This window comes from Botrytis byssoidea, assembly GCF_014898295.1.
Source record: "Botrytis byssoidea strain MUCL 94 chromosome Unknown BBYS_002, whole genome shotgun sequence".
NCBI lineage: Eukaryota > Fungi > Ascomycota > Leotiomycetes > Helotiales > Sclerotiniaceae > Botrytis > Botrytis byssoidea.
The window spans coordinates 1,934,042-1,952,065 of record NW_024065843.1 but is presented as its reverse complement, the minus strand read 5'-3'; the positions used below and the strand labels follow the sequence as shown (position 1 = coordinate 1,952,065).

Here is an 18,024-nt window from a genome sequence, read left to right as displayed (position 1 = left end):
GTTAGTGCGACAGCCCCACTTTAATTGACTTCTAAGCCCGATATGTAGATCTAGAGTTTCCTTTCTATATTCTTCGAATTTTTGTAGAGGGAATTAATTCTTGTTTCGATTTATTTCTTTGGTCTATCAATCGGATAACTATTCTTGCCCAACTTGATTACCATCAAGTGTAGAAATGGCCCCAAAAGCTCTTGGAACGGCGGTTGTTGGCAAGGTCAAGAATGGTGAGTATTGCATTTGCGCTTAAGTGTTTCATATTGGCAAGGCTAACCGATTCCTATAGCGCTAGATTATGATTCTCACACATACTCTGTAACTCCTAATGGGGAGGATGAAAGCTTTCTTTCCTTGGGTGGAATGGGTCTATCCGGGGACGACAACTACGACACAGAAAAGCTTTCCAAACAGCAAGAGTACCTAGGAAGCTCATCACGACGCTGGTGGAATTGCTCTACCGTCATTGCCATAGTATCAAGTATTCTAGCAGCCACTCTTCTTTTTGCTCTTGCTGCACTGCTCGACCGAAAACCAACTATCAACTATATCCCAGCAATCACGCCTGATCTGAAACCAGGAGGATGGCCCTTAGTAGAAGCCGGCGACACCATCATCGTAGACTGTGGAAATAGTCCAGCAGAGGCCCTAGAAAAAGGCTGCGTATGGGATCTCATGTCTTTTTCATGGACACATCCCGCATGCTACAACAAGAACATCTCGGATGAATTTCTAGAGTTATATGGGCCGTGGAAATGGTATTCAAATACCAATAAAAAACCAGGATACGAGCTCACTGAAAATGAGTTGCCATGGGTTACCTCTGTGACCGCGGAGACCGATATTCCAATGGTGTGGACACAGGAGCACTACCACATTGCTCATTGCGCTTACATTTTCAAGCTTTTGCACATTGCTGTGAGTGACTCGAATTTCTGAACTTCTGAATGAATGCTGACGGTTATGATAGGCAATGAGTGGACACCTTGTTACAAATGAAGGGATAGGAATGTTCCATACGGACCATTGTGTTAGTGTATTCTTGGACCCTGAGAGAGTAGAGTTTGAGAAGGTCACCACAAGAGTTCAATTGCTTTTTGGAAAGTGTGTTAGAATTAGAGATATTAATTAATATGTAGTGCAAGGAAATCACATCATATTATAGTAACTTTTGGTTAACCGATTTCAACTTTCAATTTCATTCTGATTTATCTTTCGATGTGGATGTCATGTAATATCGTCTAATCTTGTCTTCCTCGAAATGGATGCACTCGTACTATGTAGGACTCGAGATAACTGTCTATAATTTCAAGAAAAAGAAATGGTTTGGCACACATTAAATTGTGAGCAATGAATCCAACATCTTTCACACGTGCTCACAAAAACCGAAAGCTCCTTTCGATTGACCCATAATATACAGAACATAACATCAAAAGTTCAGAACCTGAACCTAAACTAAGACCACTACTCTAGTCTCTCTGGCGGAGAGTACATGAAATAATATTATGTAATATATCTTCGGTCCCAAAGCTCATGTCCGAGAGTGTTCGGGCAACATCAAACGGGTGGCTTTGTACCAAGTGCCTATCAGCATCCAATTCTTTTGCCTTCGATCTGATTATAGCTCCCACAATCTTACACTCGTGATTTTCAAATCACCTATACCATCCAATCTTTTGTGCTTATAGATCGCCCACAGATTTAACTTCAAATGATGGCCTACCCAGGAAAGCCAAAATACACACTTCTCAGCAGAATGTACGGCGAAAGAAATGCAGACAAAGGCGAAGAAGATGCACCTTTCATCTCAACCGGAAATGGCACAAGTAGACACAGAATCCGGACCTCTCGAATTCAGTTGGGTCTTCAAATTGGCACGTTCTTCTTCACAGCAGTCATCCTCGTTCTCTATTTCATCAACGGCTCATCATTCCTCAAATATCACTCCGTTAGTGGAGATGGTGTTCTGCCCGTAGGCATGTCCCGCGTCAATCCCTCTACGGCGCATAAACTCCAACCTTGCGGCCTCGACTCTGAAACTGCAAAGGCGAATGGCTGTATCTTTGATTTGATGACCATGGCTTGGCTCCATCGAGACTGCTACGATGATGAACTGTCTGAGGAGTTCCTTGAGGTGGCTTCAGAGCCATTTTTCTACGATATGGAGGGAACAAAACCGGTGAAGGATTATCAAGAGTTGTCCGAGGTTAAGGTGATGGTTTGGACCACGAGAAAATACCATATCTTTCATTGTTCCTATGGGTGGAGGATGATGCATCGATCATTGCTGAGAGGAGGAGTTCTGGAATCTGGATTGTCATCTTACCATCACACAGAGCAGTCAGTACAACCCCTTCACTGACTTTGCACTCCAAAACTTCTAGTTCCTCATTTCCTCCTTTTACCTTCATTAAAAGGCTTTACTAACTCCCCCGATCCTGCAGTTGTACGGATCAGTTGATGAATCAGACTGCATCCTTTGATACAGTTATGACTAGGATCAATATCGACTTTCCAGATTGCTGAAGGGTTGGGTTTAAGACTGCTCGCAGGTATCAAGCTGTATAGCTGGGTCAGGATTCAAACGTAGCAGAGTTCATACAATAGATAGTGCATCTATATAATAATTCAATCCTATCATAAAGAACTTTCGGAGCCAGTCAACAGTAAAGAACACCTGTCACGTGATATTGGAGAGATTTATATCATTCTCTCCTTGAAAGAGATCATGTGAGCTTGGAGGTTCAGTGCTTCAATCCATCTGCTAACATTTCCGTTCCCAGAACGGCTACAAACATTTGCCTATGACCTCATGCTTGTGCTCTGGGGGAATTTACTGTTCGGAATGAGTCAGGCTTATCAAAAGGAATGAATTTTCGAATTAGATTCAAGAAATGAAGTGGACCCGGATCCGGGACATTGAATAGAGTCAAAACCTTAAATCTCTCCTTGGTGAAATGTAGTACGTACCTTGTCTCCCTTGACCAGCCTGTCCCAAATTTAACTTTGCACTGTGGACACTAGATAGTATCTGAACGTTGAGATCGAGATACTGATCTATCTTCTACGTGTCTACTAGCAAGCAGTGGTTGCAGTACGCATAAAGAGTAGGAAGATCGAATGCATAGATCCTTCACGAGACTCCTCAGATAAGGGAATGCAACGGTCGCAATTCATATTTGAGGGATTTCTATCCCACCAACAAGAGCGAGTCAAGTCAAGCAGAGTTACAAATCAGAGCGAACGTTTGTACTACGTGAGGTACGTGAAGAAAAATAGATGGAACGCATGCACGGGCCATTAACTCTAATTCAAGCGACCCCGGCAATCCTAGAGCTTACTAGTTCGTACATATACGATGATTGAATAAGTAAGTATTATAAAACACACCAAAAAGCAACTATACTTTTCCCTATATATAAAGACTTTAATCAATACAAATACTATACTCTTTTAAAATTAATATAATGAATTTTAATATATTAAAATATTATAATGAAATATTTGAATATATTTAATTATATTAAAATCTTAATGTAGTTTAATACCGAGTGGCTTATATCATTAAATAGCCCATTTCAAAATAGACCAAAATTAATCATTTTTGAATATTTCTATTTTAATAACTAATTATTATTTTTGAAAAATAAAAGAATATAAAATTATAATAAAAATTCAATTTCTTAAAAATCTATTTTTTTTATAAATGTTTTTATTATATTCAATAAAAAATTAAAATTATTATAATTTTTATTACCAAAAATTTATTTTAATAATAATTCTTATATTAATTCAAATTTTCAAAAAAAGATTAGATTTTTATAACATTTTTATAATTAAATTTTATATATTTAATTTTCAAAAAATTCTATTAATAAATAAAAAAAGTATATAATTATATATAAACGAATTTTGTATATATTTGAAATAGGCTATTCAATGATATAGGCCACTTGGTATTAAACTACATTATTTATTTTGATATCCCAGCTATATGTGGGGTTAATTAGTGTTTTACACCACTTACCCATTCAACCATTGTACGAATTTGTGGTTCTCAATACAACTAAATATATGCAGGAAAACGTGGCCATGAGCTGAGCTGCACTATCACAAGAACCCCTCCTTCTGAACCAATTCTGTACTCGGAAATCCTGAAGATCACACCATGCTCACATGTGTACGCGTGCTACATGCGGAGTTCAGCCGTTGAAGATTGGCCTAAAAGATAAGCTTAGGTAGCAGTACAAGCTTCTTCAAGACTGATGTTTAATGTACACGATATCTGCAATGCACATATCCGACGAAAATGCGACGACAAAGCTAAATGCTTTCGTGAATAGTCCTGACAAAATCGGTGCGTGAAGATTCGGGACCTTCAAATTCGGTGTATGCAAGAGATGCATCGCCAATGTTGCGCGCCATTCGCGGTAGCACAGGATAAGCTGAAGTTGCGTATCCTAATGTCGCTTTTCCGAATCTCGAGATAGTCTCTACGAATCGGTTTCGGTCCCGAAGGATTAACCCAAGTTCTTAATGGCCCTTATACTATTCCATGTGCTTTTGAAGATTTGTAGGAATGTTCTGTCTCCTAGCTAGCCTAACTTCATTCTCTCATATTGCTATTGACAATGGCGATACCTGAATCTGATATTACCACCGCCGGATCTCAACAATCTTTGGCAGAGAAGCACTCAACCCGGTCCCAATGGGGCTCGACGTCGGATGAATTCGACAACCAAAAAAGCTATGATCGCGGCAGTGAAGACGCCATGAGCGAGGAAACTCTTCAAGGCATGCCCTTTGAAGAGGAGACATCGGCTATGTCCAAGCTTCACCATGGGCTAAAATCCCTTGCTATTACTCTTTTGCCGAGCCCAATTTCAAGATTCTGCGGCTACAAAGTCGAAGTCCCTACACGCCAGAGTCCAACAGCATACCTAGATGGTATGCGAGGAGTTGCTTCATTTTGTGTTTATCTGGAGCACGTCGCTATGAAGTTCCATCCTTTGATGTTTGAGGAATATGGAGATCATCCATATTTCTGGCAACTACCCATCATCCGTCTTGCTTTCTCTGGCAGTGTAATGGTTGCTATATTTTTTGTTATTTCTGGCTTTGCTCTGGCGCTTCGACCATTGGAGTTGATCTATGAGAAAGATTGGGAGCGACTTTACCGTTCATTATCTTCTGCCACATTTCGAAGAGCCTTTCGCATAGTGCTTCCGCCGATGGCAGTCACGTTTGTGATAATGTTGCTCACCAGAACACACGTGTTTGATGCCAAATACTCGGGAACGGTGGATATGGACCTTGGCGGCCCGATCTACCAAGAAACATTCTTACTTCAATTTGTGGACTGGCTGGAATATGTGTTCAGCAAGCTGCTATACCCTTATGAGTGGACAGTATCACTTCACAACGTGACGAAGTCTGAATATGCGGCACCTCTGTACACCATACCAAAAGAACTATGGTGTTCTTTCCTACTCTTCATTACACTCACTGGCCTGGGAAGGTTGAGACCAGTCGTTCGTCTTGGATTCACTTTGTTCTTGATCTACTATGCATTTTGGTGCATGCGATATGATATTTCTTGCTTCCTTTGCGGAATGCTTATCGCTGAGCATCACGTTCGTAAAGCAAGATCCGTAGTTGCACCCAAATCCATGAGCAGAAAATTATGGTCTGCCCTGGGATGGTCTGCAGTCTTGTTTGCTGGTTTATGGTTGGCTTCGATTCCTCACATCCATGGGTCGTATGGATCAACTACCTTCGGGTTCCAAACAATCTCGGCTATCATTTCTTGGGAATCCAATGTATTCGTAGTTGGATCCATCCTCATTGTATGGGCAATCTCGAACTTACCCCTCCTCCAAAAAATCTTTACCTCTCCAATTCCTCGATATTTGGGCCAGATTTCGTTTGGTTTGTATTTGGTACATTGGCCAATCCTTGCCTCTTGGGGCTGGCGACTTCAGCCAGCCATCTGGAAGCTCACTGGCAATGACACTGACTTCAATCACGCATTTGGATTTACAATATCATTCATCTGCATTACACCGGTGGTTATATTTTTTGGGGACCTATTTTGGCGGGTTGTGGACCTAGGATCAATCAAACTCGCGAAGCAATTGGAGGCTGATCTGATTGTTCAAACTATATAGATATCTATTCAGATAGATTCTAACAATGAATAAAATGACGCTCGTACAAATTTGCTAATTTCGACTGTTTTAAGTGCTCATAAATTCAAAAGTCTGTAAATATGTGATCTGGACGATAGCCCAGTACTTGGAGTATTACCTCAAACCGCGAATTTAATATTGCGATCACGTTAGCTGTGCGCGACTAGTGTAAATTCTACAATATCTTAAACCTCCAGCTATCTATGGATTCTGTTTGGAGTCTTTGAACTGGTCTAAAAATCTATACGAACTGAAGTATGCTTGGCTGTAGATATTTCAGAAAAGAGACGTGAACAATAAAATCTCGGGCGCTCCGAAATGACGATATGGTCTTGGTAGAACTACCTAGTAAAGTGCGATTTCCGAGCCAGGATTTGACTGAGTAATGAGACAAGGTATTCTGGCACTTCAAAAGACCTCTTCAGGGGGATATCTTACAGCGCGATTAGTAACAGTCCGAGATTGGCCACACCCAGACAGAAATCGGGCCCGAAATTCCAACCGAACAAACTCGATGAGATGTTGAAACGATCACCGCTTTTCCACGTGGGAAGAATCAATTACGGGAATAGCCTCAAACCGAATATCTGAGGTAGACTGACTTGAAACAACATCCCCGAAAGTATTTGCGCAGACCCATTCTCTGTCGCGGTCTGCAGTTAGCCAGAACAAAATCTGGTGTCTAGAAATCGGTCTTTGAAGCAAGTCATTGAGTTGAGCACGACGATTGGAAACGATCTGTGCAGTATATATACATTTAAATTATCTGTTTGTGAAAGAACAATCATACTCATCAACAAGCTGTTACTTCAATCTCAACTATCATCAACATCCCATAATCATATATTCAGTATGAAGGTTTCCCAGATCCTCGCCATTGTGGCATTTGTCACCAGTGTTGCAGCTGCTCCAGTTTCAGGTAAGTAACTACTCACTGCCTTTTTATAGATATTAATCTAACTGATACCTACTAGTCGAAGCAAGAGATGTTTTGCAAGCTCGAGAGCCAACCAAGCTCAAGGTTGACCGCAACGCTGAGCCAGAACCCACAAAGCTCAAGGTTGACCGTCGCACCAAGCTCAAGGTCGACAGAAACGCTGAGCCGGAACCTACGAAACTTAAGGTAGACAGAAACGCTGAGCCAGAGCCTACAAAACTCAAGGTCGATAGAAACGCTGAAGCCGAGCCAACAAAGCTTAAGGTCGACCGTCGTACCAAGCTTAAGGTAGATAGAAATGCTGAGCCAGAACCCACCAAGCTCAAGGTCGACAGAAACGCTGAACCAGAACCCACTAAGCTCAAGGTTGACCGTAATGCTGAGGCAGAGCCCACCAAACTCAAGGTCGATCGCAATGCCGAGGCAGAACCCACCAAGCTCAAGGTCGACAGAAATGCTGAACCAAAGCCCACCAAACTCAAGGTTGACCGCAATGCTGAGGCAGAACCCACCAAGCTCAAGGTGGATTAGAACTGCTCAAATAATCTATGCCAATTGTAGGTAAGAACCCGAGCCGTTCTCGAGTTTTTTACTGACCCTGGACAGTGCTCAGTGCTATCTCCTAGCGGATTCGAAGCTAGAGCCTTTTAGTGACTGTCAACAAGGGCTTCAAACAAATGACATGATGTGGGGAAATGGATCACCGGTGTGACAGTGTGGGAATGATGTGCTGGTGTTGAACTTAGCCACTCCTTTAACAGAGTTTTGCCTCCTCATTGTGTCGTAGCTCATAGAAATGAATCTCGTTGTTTGTACATTCTTTTGAACACCGGTGATAAATGTGATAAATTTGATTCAGTGCCCGAAAATCGAAAAAATGAGTGATTCCACCAAAGAGAGTCTAAAATTGAGTGTATCTGTAAGAAAGCTCGATATCAAACTGGAATTTCAAAGAACACACTAGGTCTGAGAATCCTCGAAAAATTCCGTGTCAAACTATTGGACATTCAAAGATCTTGCATTTAGAATCTAGATGGAGTTTAAATCTGGCATCTCGCCATTGGTCGAATCCTGCTTACGAGTCTCCCGTCCACCCTTTCTAAGATCATTTGTTTTTCGGTGAATTCACGGAAATGCACGTTGCTGAATCCACAAGTTGTCTAGTAGTGCCGTGTTTGGGGTGAACTGGGTTACCCCAAGCAGGGACTACGAATTTAAGCTTCAATTAGATTATTTTTAAATGGGGCAAAAGGCTTAAACGAAATAGAACTTTCTATCAGAGGATATCGGTATCAGATAAGATCACAGCAAAACCTCTCTATAAGGATCTTCTATATAAGAATATCCTCTTCATAGTGAATTCCTTTTCGGTTTTTTTTTTCAGAGTTGAAACATGGCCTTAATCGACCATTAATCTTGAAATCTCTTTACGAGGATATCCTTAAGATTTCAAGGTTGTGGGCTCATATATTCTTATTGGCTCAGCAGAATCATCCGGATTTGAGTCAGCTTATAGCCAGTTCTAGTCGATTTCAAGTGAAGCAGAAAATTGCAGAAATGCAACCCGATCGGAGCTAATCGAGACCAAAATATTACTGAGTTGGAATTGGTCGGGTAACTTCTTATAGGGATTTCTGAAATTATCCTCAAAAAATCGCTTAAAAAGTATCCCTATTGAGAGGGTTTGCAGTAATGTATCAAGAAAAAGCTCTGAAGCTTCCTGCGACCCTAACCCATGTGTGTTCATCCATTCAATGCCTACCTACTTAGGGCAAATAAATTCACTAAAAGAAAACGTCAAGTTGATTGATATTGTGAAAACGTGTTTAGTTCAACTTTTTAACTATAACTTCCAATTGCAATTGTGGCTAAAGTATTGACAGCCATCCACGTGATACAATATGCCAGGGAGGATGCTACATTCATTTACTTTGAACTTCCTTGGCTCTCCTCCGTCGGTAGAGTAGATCCGAAGCTCGTGATGTACCGGTGTTTCGAAGGCCAAGCTCAAAGGATTCATCGATTTCGTTACCGAGACGACTGAACTGCCGTTCTACAAGGGATTTCGTGATCAGCCACAATGCAATGCACTGAGTAACGAACACTTTTGATGACCTCCCCTCCCGCCCCCCCCCCGCACAGTTCTTACAGACTCGTAAAAATGACGTTACTTGTCACTGGTAGTTAATGGTGATTGTGCAATCGCTTCGGGTATATCCTAAACAAGGGATAAGAAGAATGAGGAAAATGAGGAGACCAATCACCCAGTAAAATCCTTTGGCCCGATAGTATTACCCAGATATAGATAACAGTTTCGGCGCCCGATTGTTAATTTGGGAAGTTGCTTCCTTTGCAAGCCGCGGCCATATACCCCACCATAAGCGGCACAAAGTGGAGACTGGAGTAACTGCAGAGCATTGGCGAATTGGGCTCTTGGGGTATGATAAGCAATACCGGTACGATACTGGTACACGACCCCGGGCCAGTGATTAGTGATTGGAGTGGTGTGAGTTAGTATTATATATTACATACAGTACATTAGTACAAACAAATGAGTGGATTATCCACTGTGATATGTATGTATAAGCGGTATTATATAATACTGGCAACATATTGAGTCTCAGTATTTCTCTATGCTTGTAGTGATATTCAATATTCAGTCTGAAGTCGAATAATTCTAGTGACACAGATATCAATGATACTTATTGCAATACGTGATTATAATGCGCACGTATTATCACAGTGGGTCGTATGCAGAACACGCCGTATACTAACCCAATGACTGCCCGGGGGACATCGGCAGGATTATAGTGTGCAGACTATTCACATAAATCAAACTAAGTTCTGACTGCTTTTCTTCAGCTGCCCATTAGAGTTAATCATGGCGGCTCGCATGGTAGATGCATATATGGTGTTGCGTGCAGTACTATCTCTGGTGGCCAGTTATTCGTATTCAATGATCAACTTATTCAATTCTTGTTTCAACATCGTTAATCCCATCTTCCCATCCTTCAAGAATTAGACCTTCGGTAAGATTTTGAACACTTTTAGTAAGATAAAGGCGTTCTACAGGGAGCATGAAAGCGGTGTAAAGGATGGGTTTTATGGTCATAGGGTAACACCTGGAAACTGGTGAAATGTTTCTCCGAGCTTCTATAACAAGTCAGATGGCGCCACTAGCTATATTCCATGACTACTGCCTCATTCGAGTTCAATTACCAATTTCTTATCATATCAATCATTTTCTACAGTATGCCTGAACAGTGCAAATTCCCAAGTGGAAGCAGTTCTAATTCTTGCGATCAATGTTTCCGAACGAAGCAGAGTTGCTCTAAGCATCCACTTCAATGTCAAAGATGCGCTGAACTAGACAGCTCCTGCACGTATAGGTAGATACTTCAGCTTTTATCCATTATTTTTGGTTGTACCTCATGACTTACAAAATCGTTTAGCTTTGGAAAGTTTATGGGAAGACCCAAGAGAAACTTCAAGAGCCGTCGGCAGTTCCAAAATGAGACAAAAGACGGCCCTGATCAGCTAGAAACTTCGACTCATGATGATAACTCAAACATCTCATCGGAAGGTTGGTCTGAACTCACTCTCAAGACTGAATGCACTGACATAAGACGGACTAGGTCCTGAAGGGGTACAAAATTTGACCATTTTACCAACTTCAATGACATCAGATGGCAAGTTCACTTCTCTTGAAACAGAAGCAAAGCTAACATAGATAGAAATAGAATCATCAGACTGGTGGCAATACTCTCATGAAAACAAGGAAACAATCAATTATCCTTTCAGTACGGATGGTGTTGAAAATTCTTCTGCAAAGCGAGATCGATCTCAGCAAACAGCGCCCAAAAAGGCCACGAAGACCTCCGCTTGTGATCAATGCTATCGATTCAAAGTAAAATGTACAAGAGAGCCAGATTGCTGTCAAAGATGTAGTCTAAGTGGTAACTCATGCACCTACAGTGCTGCCATCGACCTGGAGCGATCCCGAAAAAGATCAGCTCCACCAACAACAGAGTCACCTAAAAAGAAAATTTCTTTCTCACCACAGACCAAGCCAGCTAGAGGCACAGATAGTAAGTAAACTTTCCACTCTCAGGAATTATGGACTTACAATTCTTAGGCATTAGCTCAAGTCTCACTACGGCGGACTCGAATTGCAACGAGACTGAAAATTTCTGTTTGTATATTTTAGCTTCATGTGTTTATTTCAGGCTGACTCTTCCAGGTCACAAAGATTTGGTAACGCTTCAACCACAGTCAAGATATCAAAAGCACAATAGATCAGTCTCCGCGCCTGAGATCCCTACTTCTTGTCAGCCAATTTCGGCTCTACATGAACCGGCTCATGTCATAGATGAGTGTGACATTTCTTTTCACGAGTCTTCTCACTACTATAGCGATAGTATTCTCAGTATGCCGCCACTAGATATATTTTTTGATAGTGAGAACCCTCCACATGATATTAACTTCAATATCGGCGGGGATGAAAATCATGAGCAATCGCACGGAGTTGAAGTACCTTCTAAAGAAAACAATCTTGACCCTACGTTGGCAGACGGACTTTCAGGTGGTTGTAACTGCCTTCAATCTGCACTTTTGAGTCTCTCAAATTTGCATGCTGTCGTCTGCGGAAGTCTCAATTCATCGTTAGATGGCATATTTGCTGCAGCACGAAATGGTCTACTCATTTGCGAAACTCTAACCTTAGCCCAGTGCTCTTCTTGCGAGCTCAGTTCCACTTCAACATTGTTGATGCTTTGCGTGGCGATTTTACAGCAAGTATACAATGCTTACGAGTTGCTTGCCAATCCTGCCGGCCTATCCACGGAGGGCTTGAACGGGGCTGACAAGAAAGTGACATTGAGCATAAAAATTGGAGAAATGGAGTTCACTGATATTGGACATAATCCAAGCATTTTGAACTCCATTCTCAAGACTGAAAAGGCGAAAGCAGAGAGGATCTGTGTGGAGCTAGAGAAAACGGTCACAAATGCTCAATGCAGGGATTCTGCTGGAGTAGGAAAGGAAGAGACTATGGTGCGCGAAGGATTGGTTAGCTTGATTGAGATTTTCCGTGGGCGGTTTATTACTGAAGTGGCGTAGAATCAGCAATGATATAGTCATCTTACAGAAATTATTAGAAACTTTTCTATCAGCGTCCCATGTTTTGACGATACTGGTCCAATCGCTAGAACGGAGTTGATGTGTACCACAATCTTCATCTGCGTATAAAACTATATTTTTTACTCCTTTAGGTGGCTTGATACCAGAATTGGCCCTTGTGATGTCTTTCATTTACCTGTGAAACTGGAAATGCTTAGCAAAAATATGATCGATTTACCTGAAGCTATAGCAAAATATAGTGGTCCAGTTAATTGTGTTGGATATCCGATGATCGCTCTAACAACAAAATCTGGAATATTCGTCCTTGACATGGTAGTATGGAGAGGAATTAGTTCTTAAGGACCAACACCAAACACCTTGATTGATTTTCTCCGTAAAACAAATTCTATCGTGGGTTTACCATCTAAAAAGCTCTAGTTGCCTACTGACCAGCTCAATCAAAGGCTTAACTCATCCTCAGAGCTCCACGTATCATCACCTGAGCCTTACTCTTGTGGTGATAAAACTGATCCTCGATTGCTTCCAGTCGCTCTGCCTTTTCCCACACTCTTGACTCTGTGTTTTCAGAAAAGAGATCGTCGATCTTATCATGGCGTTCGTCATTGTCTTCTTCATTGCCCTCGACGACTTGATTGTAATCAATGAAAATCACCGCCAACAGATAGACTGTTCTTACGCAACTTAGCAGACCCCTGCTCCGCTTCCCGTTCAATTGATTCCTCGTCTTGGTCAAAATCTTTGGTAGAATTTGAACAGATACTAACTGTCATCCCTGTATCCCCAACGATTAATGTGCTTCTTCCTCAAATTTCGAGACAAACGGACAGTTAGACTTCTTTATCTTGCCTGATGTCACTCTGAGACTGCCAAAATTATTAGGGTTGGCAACTGTTCCTTCTCTATTGAGGCATCGTCTTGAATTAACATTCAAATTAATAAATTTAGATGGCACGTTGCCCCGTCTTTTCTGGTTTGGGATAGACCTGTTTATATTGAGTTAAATCGCATTCTGCGGATCTCTTGACGAACGAGACGCTGGTCTATTGATGGGTTCATTTCCACATCATCAAGCTTTACCATGGTTCGTTGCGCAACTGCGGTTTGGAAACGATTAGATGTGGTCATTAGATCCAGCATCTCGCTATCTATATTATGGATGCTGATGAAAAGACTCCTGACGATCTTGCATTTGAATATTTTTCTGACTATGTTTTGGCGCTTGGGACATAAAAGCTTTACCTTTACTTGAAGGTAATCCATTGTATTGTGGTCCATTGTTTTGATCATATCAAGATCTTTGATTATTATTGCCCACTTGGCGACTGATTGTTCTGTTGTTATTAATCGTTTTCATCGCTTTATTGCGTAAGTATTGGACGTCGCAGAATGTGATGTCTGTGGTTGTTACTTTAAAACTTTCGAAAATGCGCGAGCGGTGCGTGGATGGGAAAATCGCGCTAGTTTTATGTGCGATCCAGATTCGATTCCATTTATTAGCTCACATTTCACCGATTCAATTTGACCTGCTTAATTTCATTCTCACTAAGTCAAATGATGAAACCAAGGGTACAACCAGCAGTATCATTACCCTCAAACATACTTCCAACGCACCTCTCCGCGCTCGTTGTTTCACACGCCAGTGTAGCGACACAGTCAAACAAGTTGATACGCAAAAAGTTATGTGGCAGCTTGAGGCAGCTGGATCCAACAGTGGACAACAAAATTTATGTCCGTTAAGGAGATTTTGATGTGATCTGACACAACAGTTGGTAATCGGGAAACATTGATATCTTGAGAGAAGTTAAAGCGAAAGTTCTCAGTGCCCCAGCGCCCTTTCTATTGATTTTCACCTCCATTCACTTCATAATTCCAAGGTATAAAGAATTAAAGTCATCAGAAATCATGCCTTCTCAGCGACAAATTGACAAAATCCCGGCGATCCCCCCGCGGCCCGTTGAGATGCAAGTGTTATGTCTGGGTCTTTCCCGCACGTCAACAATGAGTATGCAGTGACCCTACAGCCAAGGAAGCCCATTAACTAACACTATTCCAGCCATGTACACAGCTTTGAACAAACTGGGCTATAGATGTTATCACTTTTTGGAATTAACACCCTGCAATAAAGAGAACACGAAGCTCCGTCACATGATTTGTTGGTTGCAGGCGCTGAGATACAAGGTGCTTGATATCGGCGAGCCCATATCATCCAGCAGATATTGATGAACTTCTGCGGGGGTATAGTGTGAGTAAATTCTGAACATATGACTTCATGTTTGATTGCTGAAGTCGATGTAGGCCCTTAGTGACATGCCATGTGTCAATTTCTCTGATGAAATGCTGGCGGCCTTTTCCAAATGCTAAGGTAGTTCTTACTCGACGTGAACCAGTCGCATGGGTGAAGTCATTTGACAGCTCAATTTACAAAGTGTTGGAATGGCGAGTTTGGCCCTTTTTGCGATTCATCGATCCTGTAAGTTAATCAAGTCTCCTCATTGGTTTTCTAAATTTCGAGATAACCTCAAATTATTGCACAAGCTAACGGTCTAAATTTGCTATTGTATAGGAAGGAATGGGCGCTGTACATTAAACCATGCGTCTCGCAATCACCGACTACACTTCTCCTAAGCCATAGACAGATCGCGAAGCGCTTGCCGCTCATATGTCGAAACGTGTCGAGCATATACGTTCTGTAGTTCCCCCAGAAAACATTCTAGAATTTCATCCTCGAGATGTGTTATTCAGTTGGCAGCGGTAGGAATGAGTGGCGTGGGCCAGTTTCGAGCTCTTGGCGAATCGATAGGAATCGCAATCTCTACCAATGTGCTCAATAAGCATGTCACCTCCACTCTTTCGTCGATCCTTTCTTCAATACAGCTTAACGAGCTTCTCCAATCGGCCGAAGTCCTCACAGAATTCCCTCCCAGGCTTTTGGCTATTACGAGAAAAGCTTACTCTGATAAGGTTTTGAGAGGGTTTATGGCTGAAGCAATCGTTCTGTTTAGGTCTCCTTTGATGCTTATCTAGCAGTCCAATAATTGATCTTGATGTTTAAAGGACCATGTGAAATTGATTCGCATATAGAGGTGTGTTGGGATATCGATCATATGATCACAGAAAGCACTGTATTAGCAAGCGAGGTGCTAGCGCTTACTTATGAATAGTACTAGCTTTCCATAGGTAGTTAATAATGGTCAAGGACAATTGCATCCATAATAGGCCAAAGTTCTTTTGATACCAACATGGTGGGTTTGGGAAGAACTCCTCTTCGTTGAACGAAGTTCGTTCTTTCCAGAAATCTTCTCTGCAACCTTATCTGTTCCCCTTCAACATCGTTTATATTCCCGTTGTCCCTTTTTTGCCCCGTTCTTACAGATAGGAATTATCTTCAATTCACAGATTGTTCTTGATAAGACGATTATCCTCAACTTATAGCTTAGAGGTATCATGATTTTAGTCTCATGACACAGGATTAGCCTACAAGCTAGTACTTCATATAGGCCTTAGTTCTGTTGAGGTTTATAACCAAATTTAGTTGGAAAATAAAATAACCTTCCTCATTATGCTCTTGAAGTGATGAGACAGAGATCTAAGCTATGTGGGAAATCTGAGCATCGAAGAGCAAGAAAATGCAAGGATCCGACTCAAAGTAGTAGTATCTTATCATCCGAAAGTTGCAACACGCATTCCCAGCTCACGTTATTCGAATGGGTATCCCTGAGAATCCAGACCTTTTCCAGGAGAGGTAAAATGGTACTTCGATGATGCATGAAGGGATCATTCAATGGTGGCGAGGAAAACATCTTTCTGAAGATATCTCGTTCTCCTACTTTGGCCACACATCCTATGATGTACAAGGGACACAAGATAGCACGGATTAAATCCGCATTCCGTATGGTTGGAAGCATCATCAAAGGTTCGGAGATAAGACTGTATAAGTCCGGATCTTCTTCAACAACCTTAAACCCATGAACGACAAGCTCCAAATAAATGCAGGCAGCACGACTAAAGAGCCGTGTGATGACAGCTTGATCGCTTATCCGAGATTCACCGTGTGATGTCGTATTTGGATTTGTAATACGAAGTTCTGTCAAGAATTGTTCATTTAGGCCACGTCGGATGGTTTGTCTGATGGTATCGGCCTGTGTCTCAAACAAATGGTTATTAAAGGTACCGCTCTGAAGTTCGCTTCGTTTAGATTCATGTAGTGCAGAAATACGACCTATTTCAGTCATAACCCAATTCTTGCAGCCCATAATCTTCTCTAGCTTAATCTGGCGGCCAAAAGCCATATGATGGAGATCAAGAAGTTGTGGTGTCTTTCCTGTAGTTATACAAGACACCACGTCCAACCACATAACGACCCCGGATAGAAATAAGAAAATCATACAGGGTTCATTGTTTAGTAGTTCACAAGCTGTTGGTAGAACGATGGCTGTTGATTCATCATTGGCCCATAAGCCAAGCTCGGCGGCATGCGCTCGGTACCCCTGACCAAACAAATCGGTAGCCGCGCGGAGATGAATTTGCCATGAGCTTTTTTGTACACCAAATAGCTAATCGAAAACTTAGTAAGACTTTTGAAAAATCGTACACTATAGAAAAGACGCGACTTACCTCGAAAAAGACAAGTTGAACAACACAAGCCATAATTGCAAGACTACTCCCCACGCAAATATCCCTACCATAGACGCAGTCTTTAGCACAATCGTGAGCGGATTTAATTGCCTCTTGAAATTCAATCAAACAAATTGCAAGATGGCTCTCTTGTTCGGCGATGCTGGGCTTTGTACATCCACCGGAAGTCAGTTCACGAAGTACAACACCGCGATGATAAGCGCTGAGACCAATAGATGCATGATATAAAGGTTTAGTCTTTAGCAGAAGGGAGAGTAACCACCCTCGTCCTCCTTCAGACACTTCAGGCTTATACATAGGATATTGCAGCGGAAATACATTATCCACGAAATGCATTAGTAAAGCCGCTTCATTATTTGTAATTGTCGGTGTACCGAAAAATGTGTTTCCACTTTCTGGTGTCGTGCCCTGGGGTTTGTTAGTCATTCATCAATGCTCAATTGTAACCATCTTACCGTGGAAGTTTCCGCTGATATACTTGCACTGGACTGCGCAGGAGAAGATCCTGATGAAGTTCTAAGATAAGCTGTATCTTCGGTTGCTGTAGAAATGGTTCTAGTAGGCGCAGTTGTGGTCTTTGGTGCAATGTTGATGGCGGAAGCCTCTGTATTGGCCCCGTTGTTCGGAGCCACATTTGAACCAGTCAGTCGACCCTTTCGACGTGATGTGTATTTGACAATTTGCTTAATACTGTTTGCCATCTCTTTCTCTCTTGGTCCATTATCCATCCAATCTGGCTTAGCCCCGTATCCATAGCACGTTATCGCTAAGGATTCGCATGTGGAACATGGTGATGGTTTCCGCTCATCACATTTCTTCTTGCGCAAACGGCAGGTCCAACAACCCGATTTACTTCGCAGCAGATTATTCATCGTGAAGATCCCCAACGGAATGACTATCAAGCGGTAAAGATAATCTATTGAGTAGTATTACAGTAAAAAAGCTTCAACGATGACAATATTCACAGTCAGACCGCATAACTAACGCTTAGAAATGCCTTAATGTCAACATCAAATTGTTTCCGCTAGCGCACCGCCCCCGCAACGCCTCAAAGCCACCTTCCGCCACGTCAATCCAGCCACATACCGATATCATCCGACTCTTGTAAAAATGCATCAAACGATGATCCAC

General features: G+C 41.8%; 6 protein-coding genes across 6 annotated transcripts; 5 read left to right on the top strand and 1 right to left on the bottom strand.

Moving 5' to 3' along the window:
- Positions 1-175: 175 nt before the first annotated feature.
- EAE97_001350 (uncharacterized protein) lies at positions 176-1,126 on the top strand (the record flags this gene model as incomplete). Its single annotated transcript, XM_038871861.1, has 3 exons — positions 176-224; positions 284-912; positions 965-1,126. The coding sequence occupies 3 exons, from the start codon at positions 176-178 to the stop codon at positions 1,124-1,126; spliced, it is 840 nt and encodes a 279-aa protein (XP_038737762.1).
- Positions 1,127-1,705: 579 nt separating this feature from the next.
- On the top strand, positions 1,706-2,520 carry EAE97_001349 (uncharacterized protein; the record flags this gene model as incomplete). The annotated part of the gene is made up of 2 exons (XM_038871860.1): positions 1,706-2,334; positions 2,439-2,520. The coding sequence occupies 2 exons, from the start codon at positions 1,706-1,708 to the stop codon at positions 2,518-2,520; spliced, it is 711 nt and encodes a 236-aa protein (XP_038737761.1).
- Positions 2,521-4,625: 2,105 nt separating this feature from the next.
- On the top strand, positions 4,626-6,161 carry EAE97_001348 (uncharacterized protein; the record flags this gene model as incomplete). The annotated part of the gene is made up of 1 exon (XM_038871859.1): positions 4,626-6,161. The coding sequence occupies one exon, from the start codon at positions 4,626-4,628 to the stop codon at positions 6,159-6,161; it is 1,536 nt and encodes a 511-aa protein (XP_038737760.1).
- An 873-nt stretch (positions 6,162-7,034) lies between these two features.
- EAE97_001347 (uncharacterized protein) lies at positions 7,035-7,650 on the top strand (the record flags this gene model as incomplete). The annotated part of the gene is made up of 2 exons (XM_038871858.1): positions 7,035-7,101; positions 7,157-7,650. The coding sequence occupies 2 exons, from the start codon at positions 7,035-7,037 to the stop codon at positions 7,648-7,650; spliced, it is 561 nt and encodes a 186-aa protein (XP_038737759.1).
- A 2,721-nt stretch (positions 7,651-10,371) lies between these two features.
- EAE97_001346 (uncharacterized protein) lies at positions 10,372-12,237 on the top strand (the record flags this gene model as incomplete). Its single annotated transcript, XM_038871857.1, has 5 exons — positions 10,372-10,502; positions 10,572-10,702; positions 10,854-11,207; positions 11,255-11,311; positions 11,360-12,237. 5 exons carry the CDS (start codon positions 10,372-10,374, stop codon positions 12,235-12,237), a joined length of 1,551 nt encoding a protein of 516 aa, XP_038737758.1.
- Positions 12,238-15,899: 3,662 nt separating this feature from the next.
- EAE97_001345 (uncharacterized protein) lies at positions 15,900-17,765 on the bottom strand (the record flags this gene model as incomplete). Its single annotated transcript, XM_038871856.1, has 3 exons — positions 15,900-16,811; positions 16,873-17,301; positions 17,349-17,765. The coding sequence occupies 3 exons, from the start codon at positions 17,763-17,765 to the stop codon at positions 15,900-15,902; spliced, it is 1,758 nt and encodes a 585-aa protein (XP_038737757.1).
- Between the last annotated feature and the right edge of the window lie 259 nt (positions 17,766-18,024).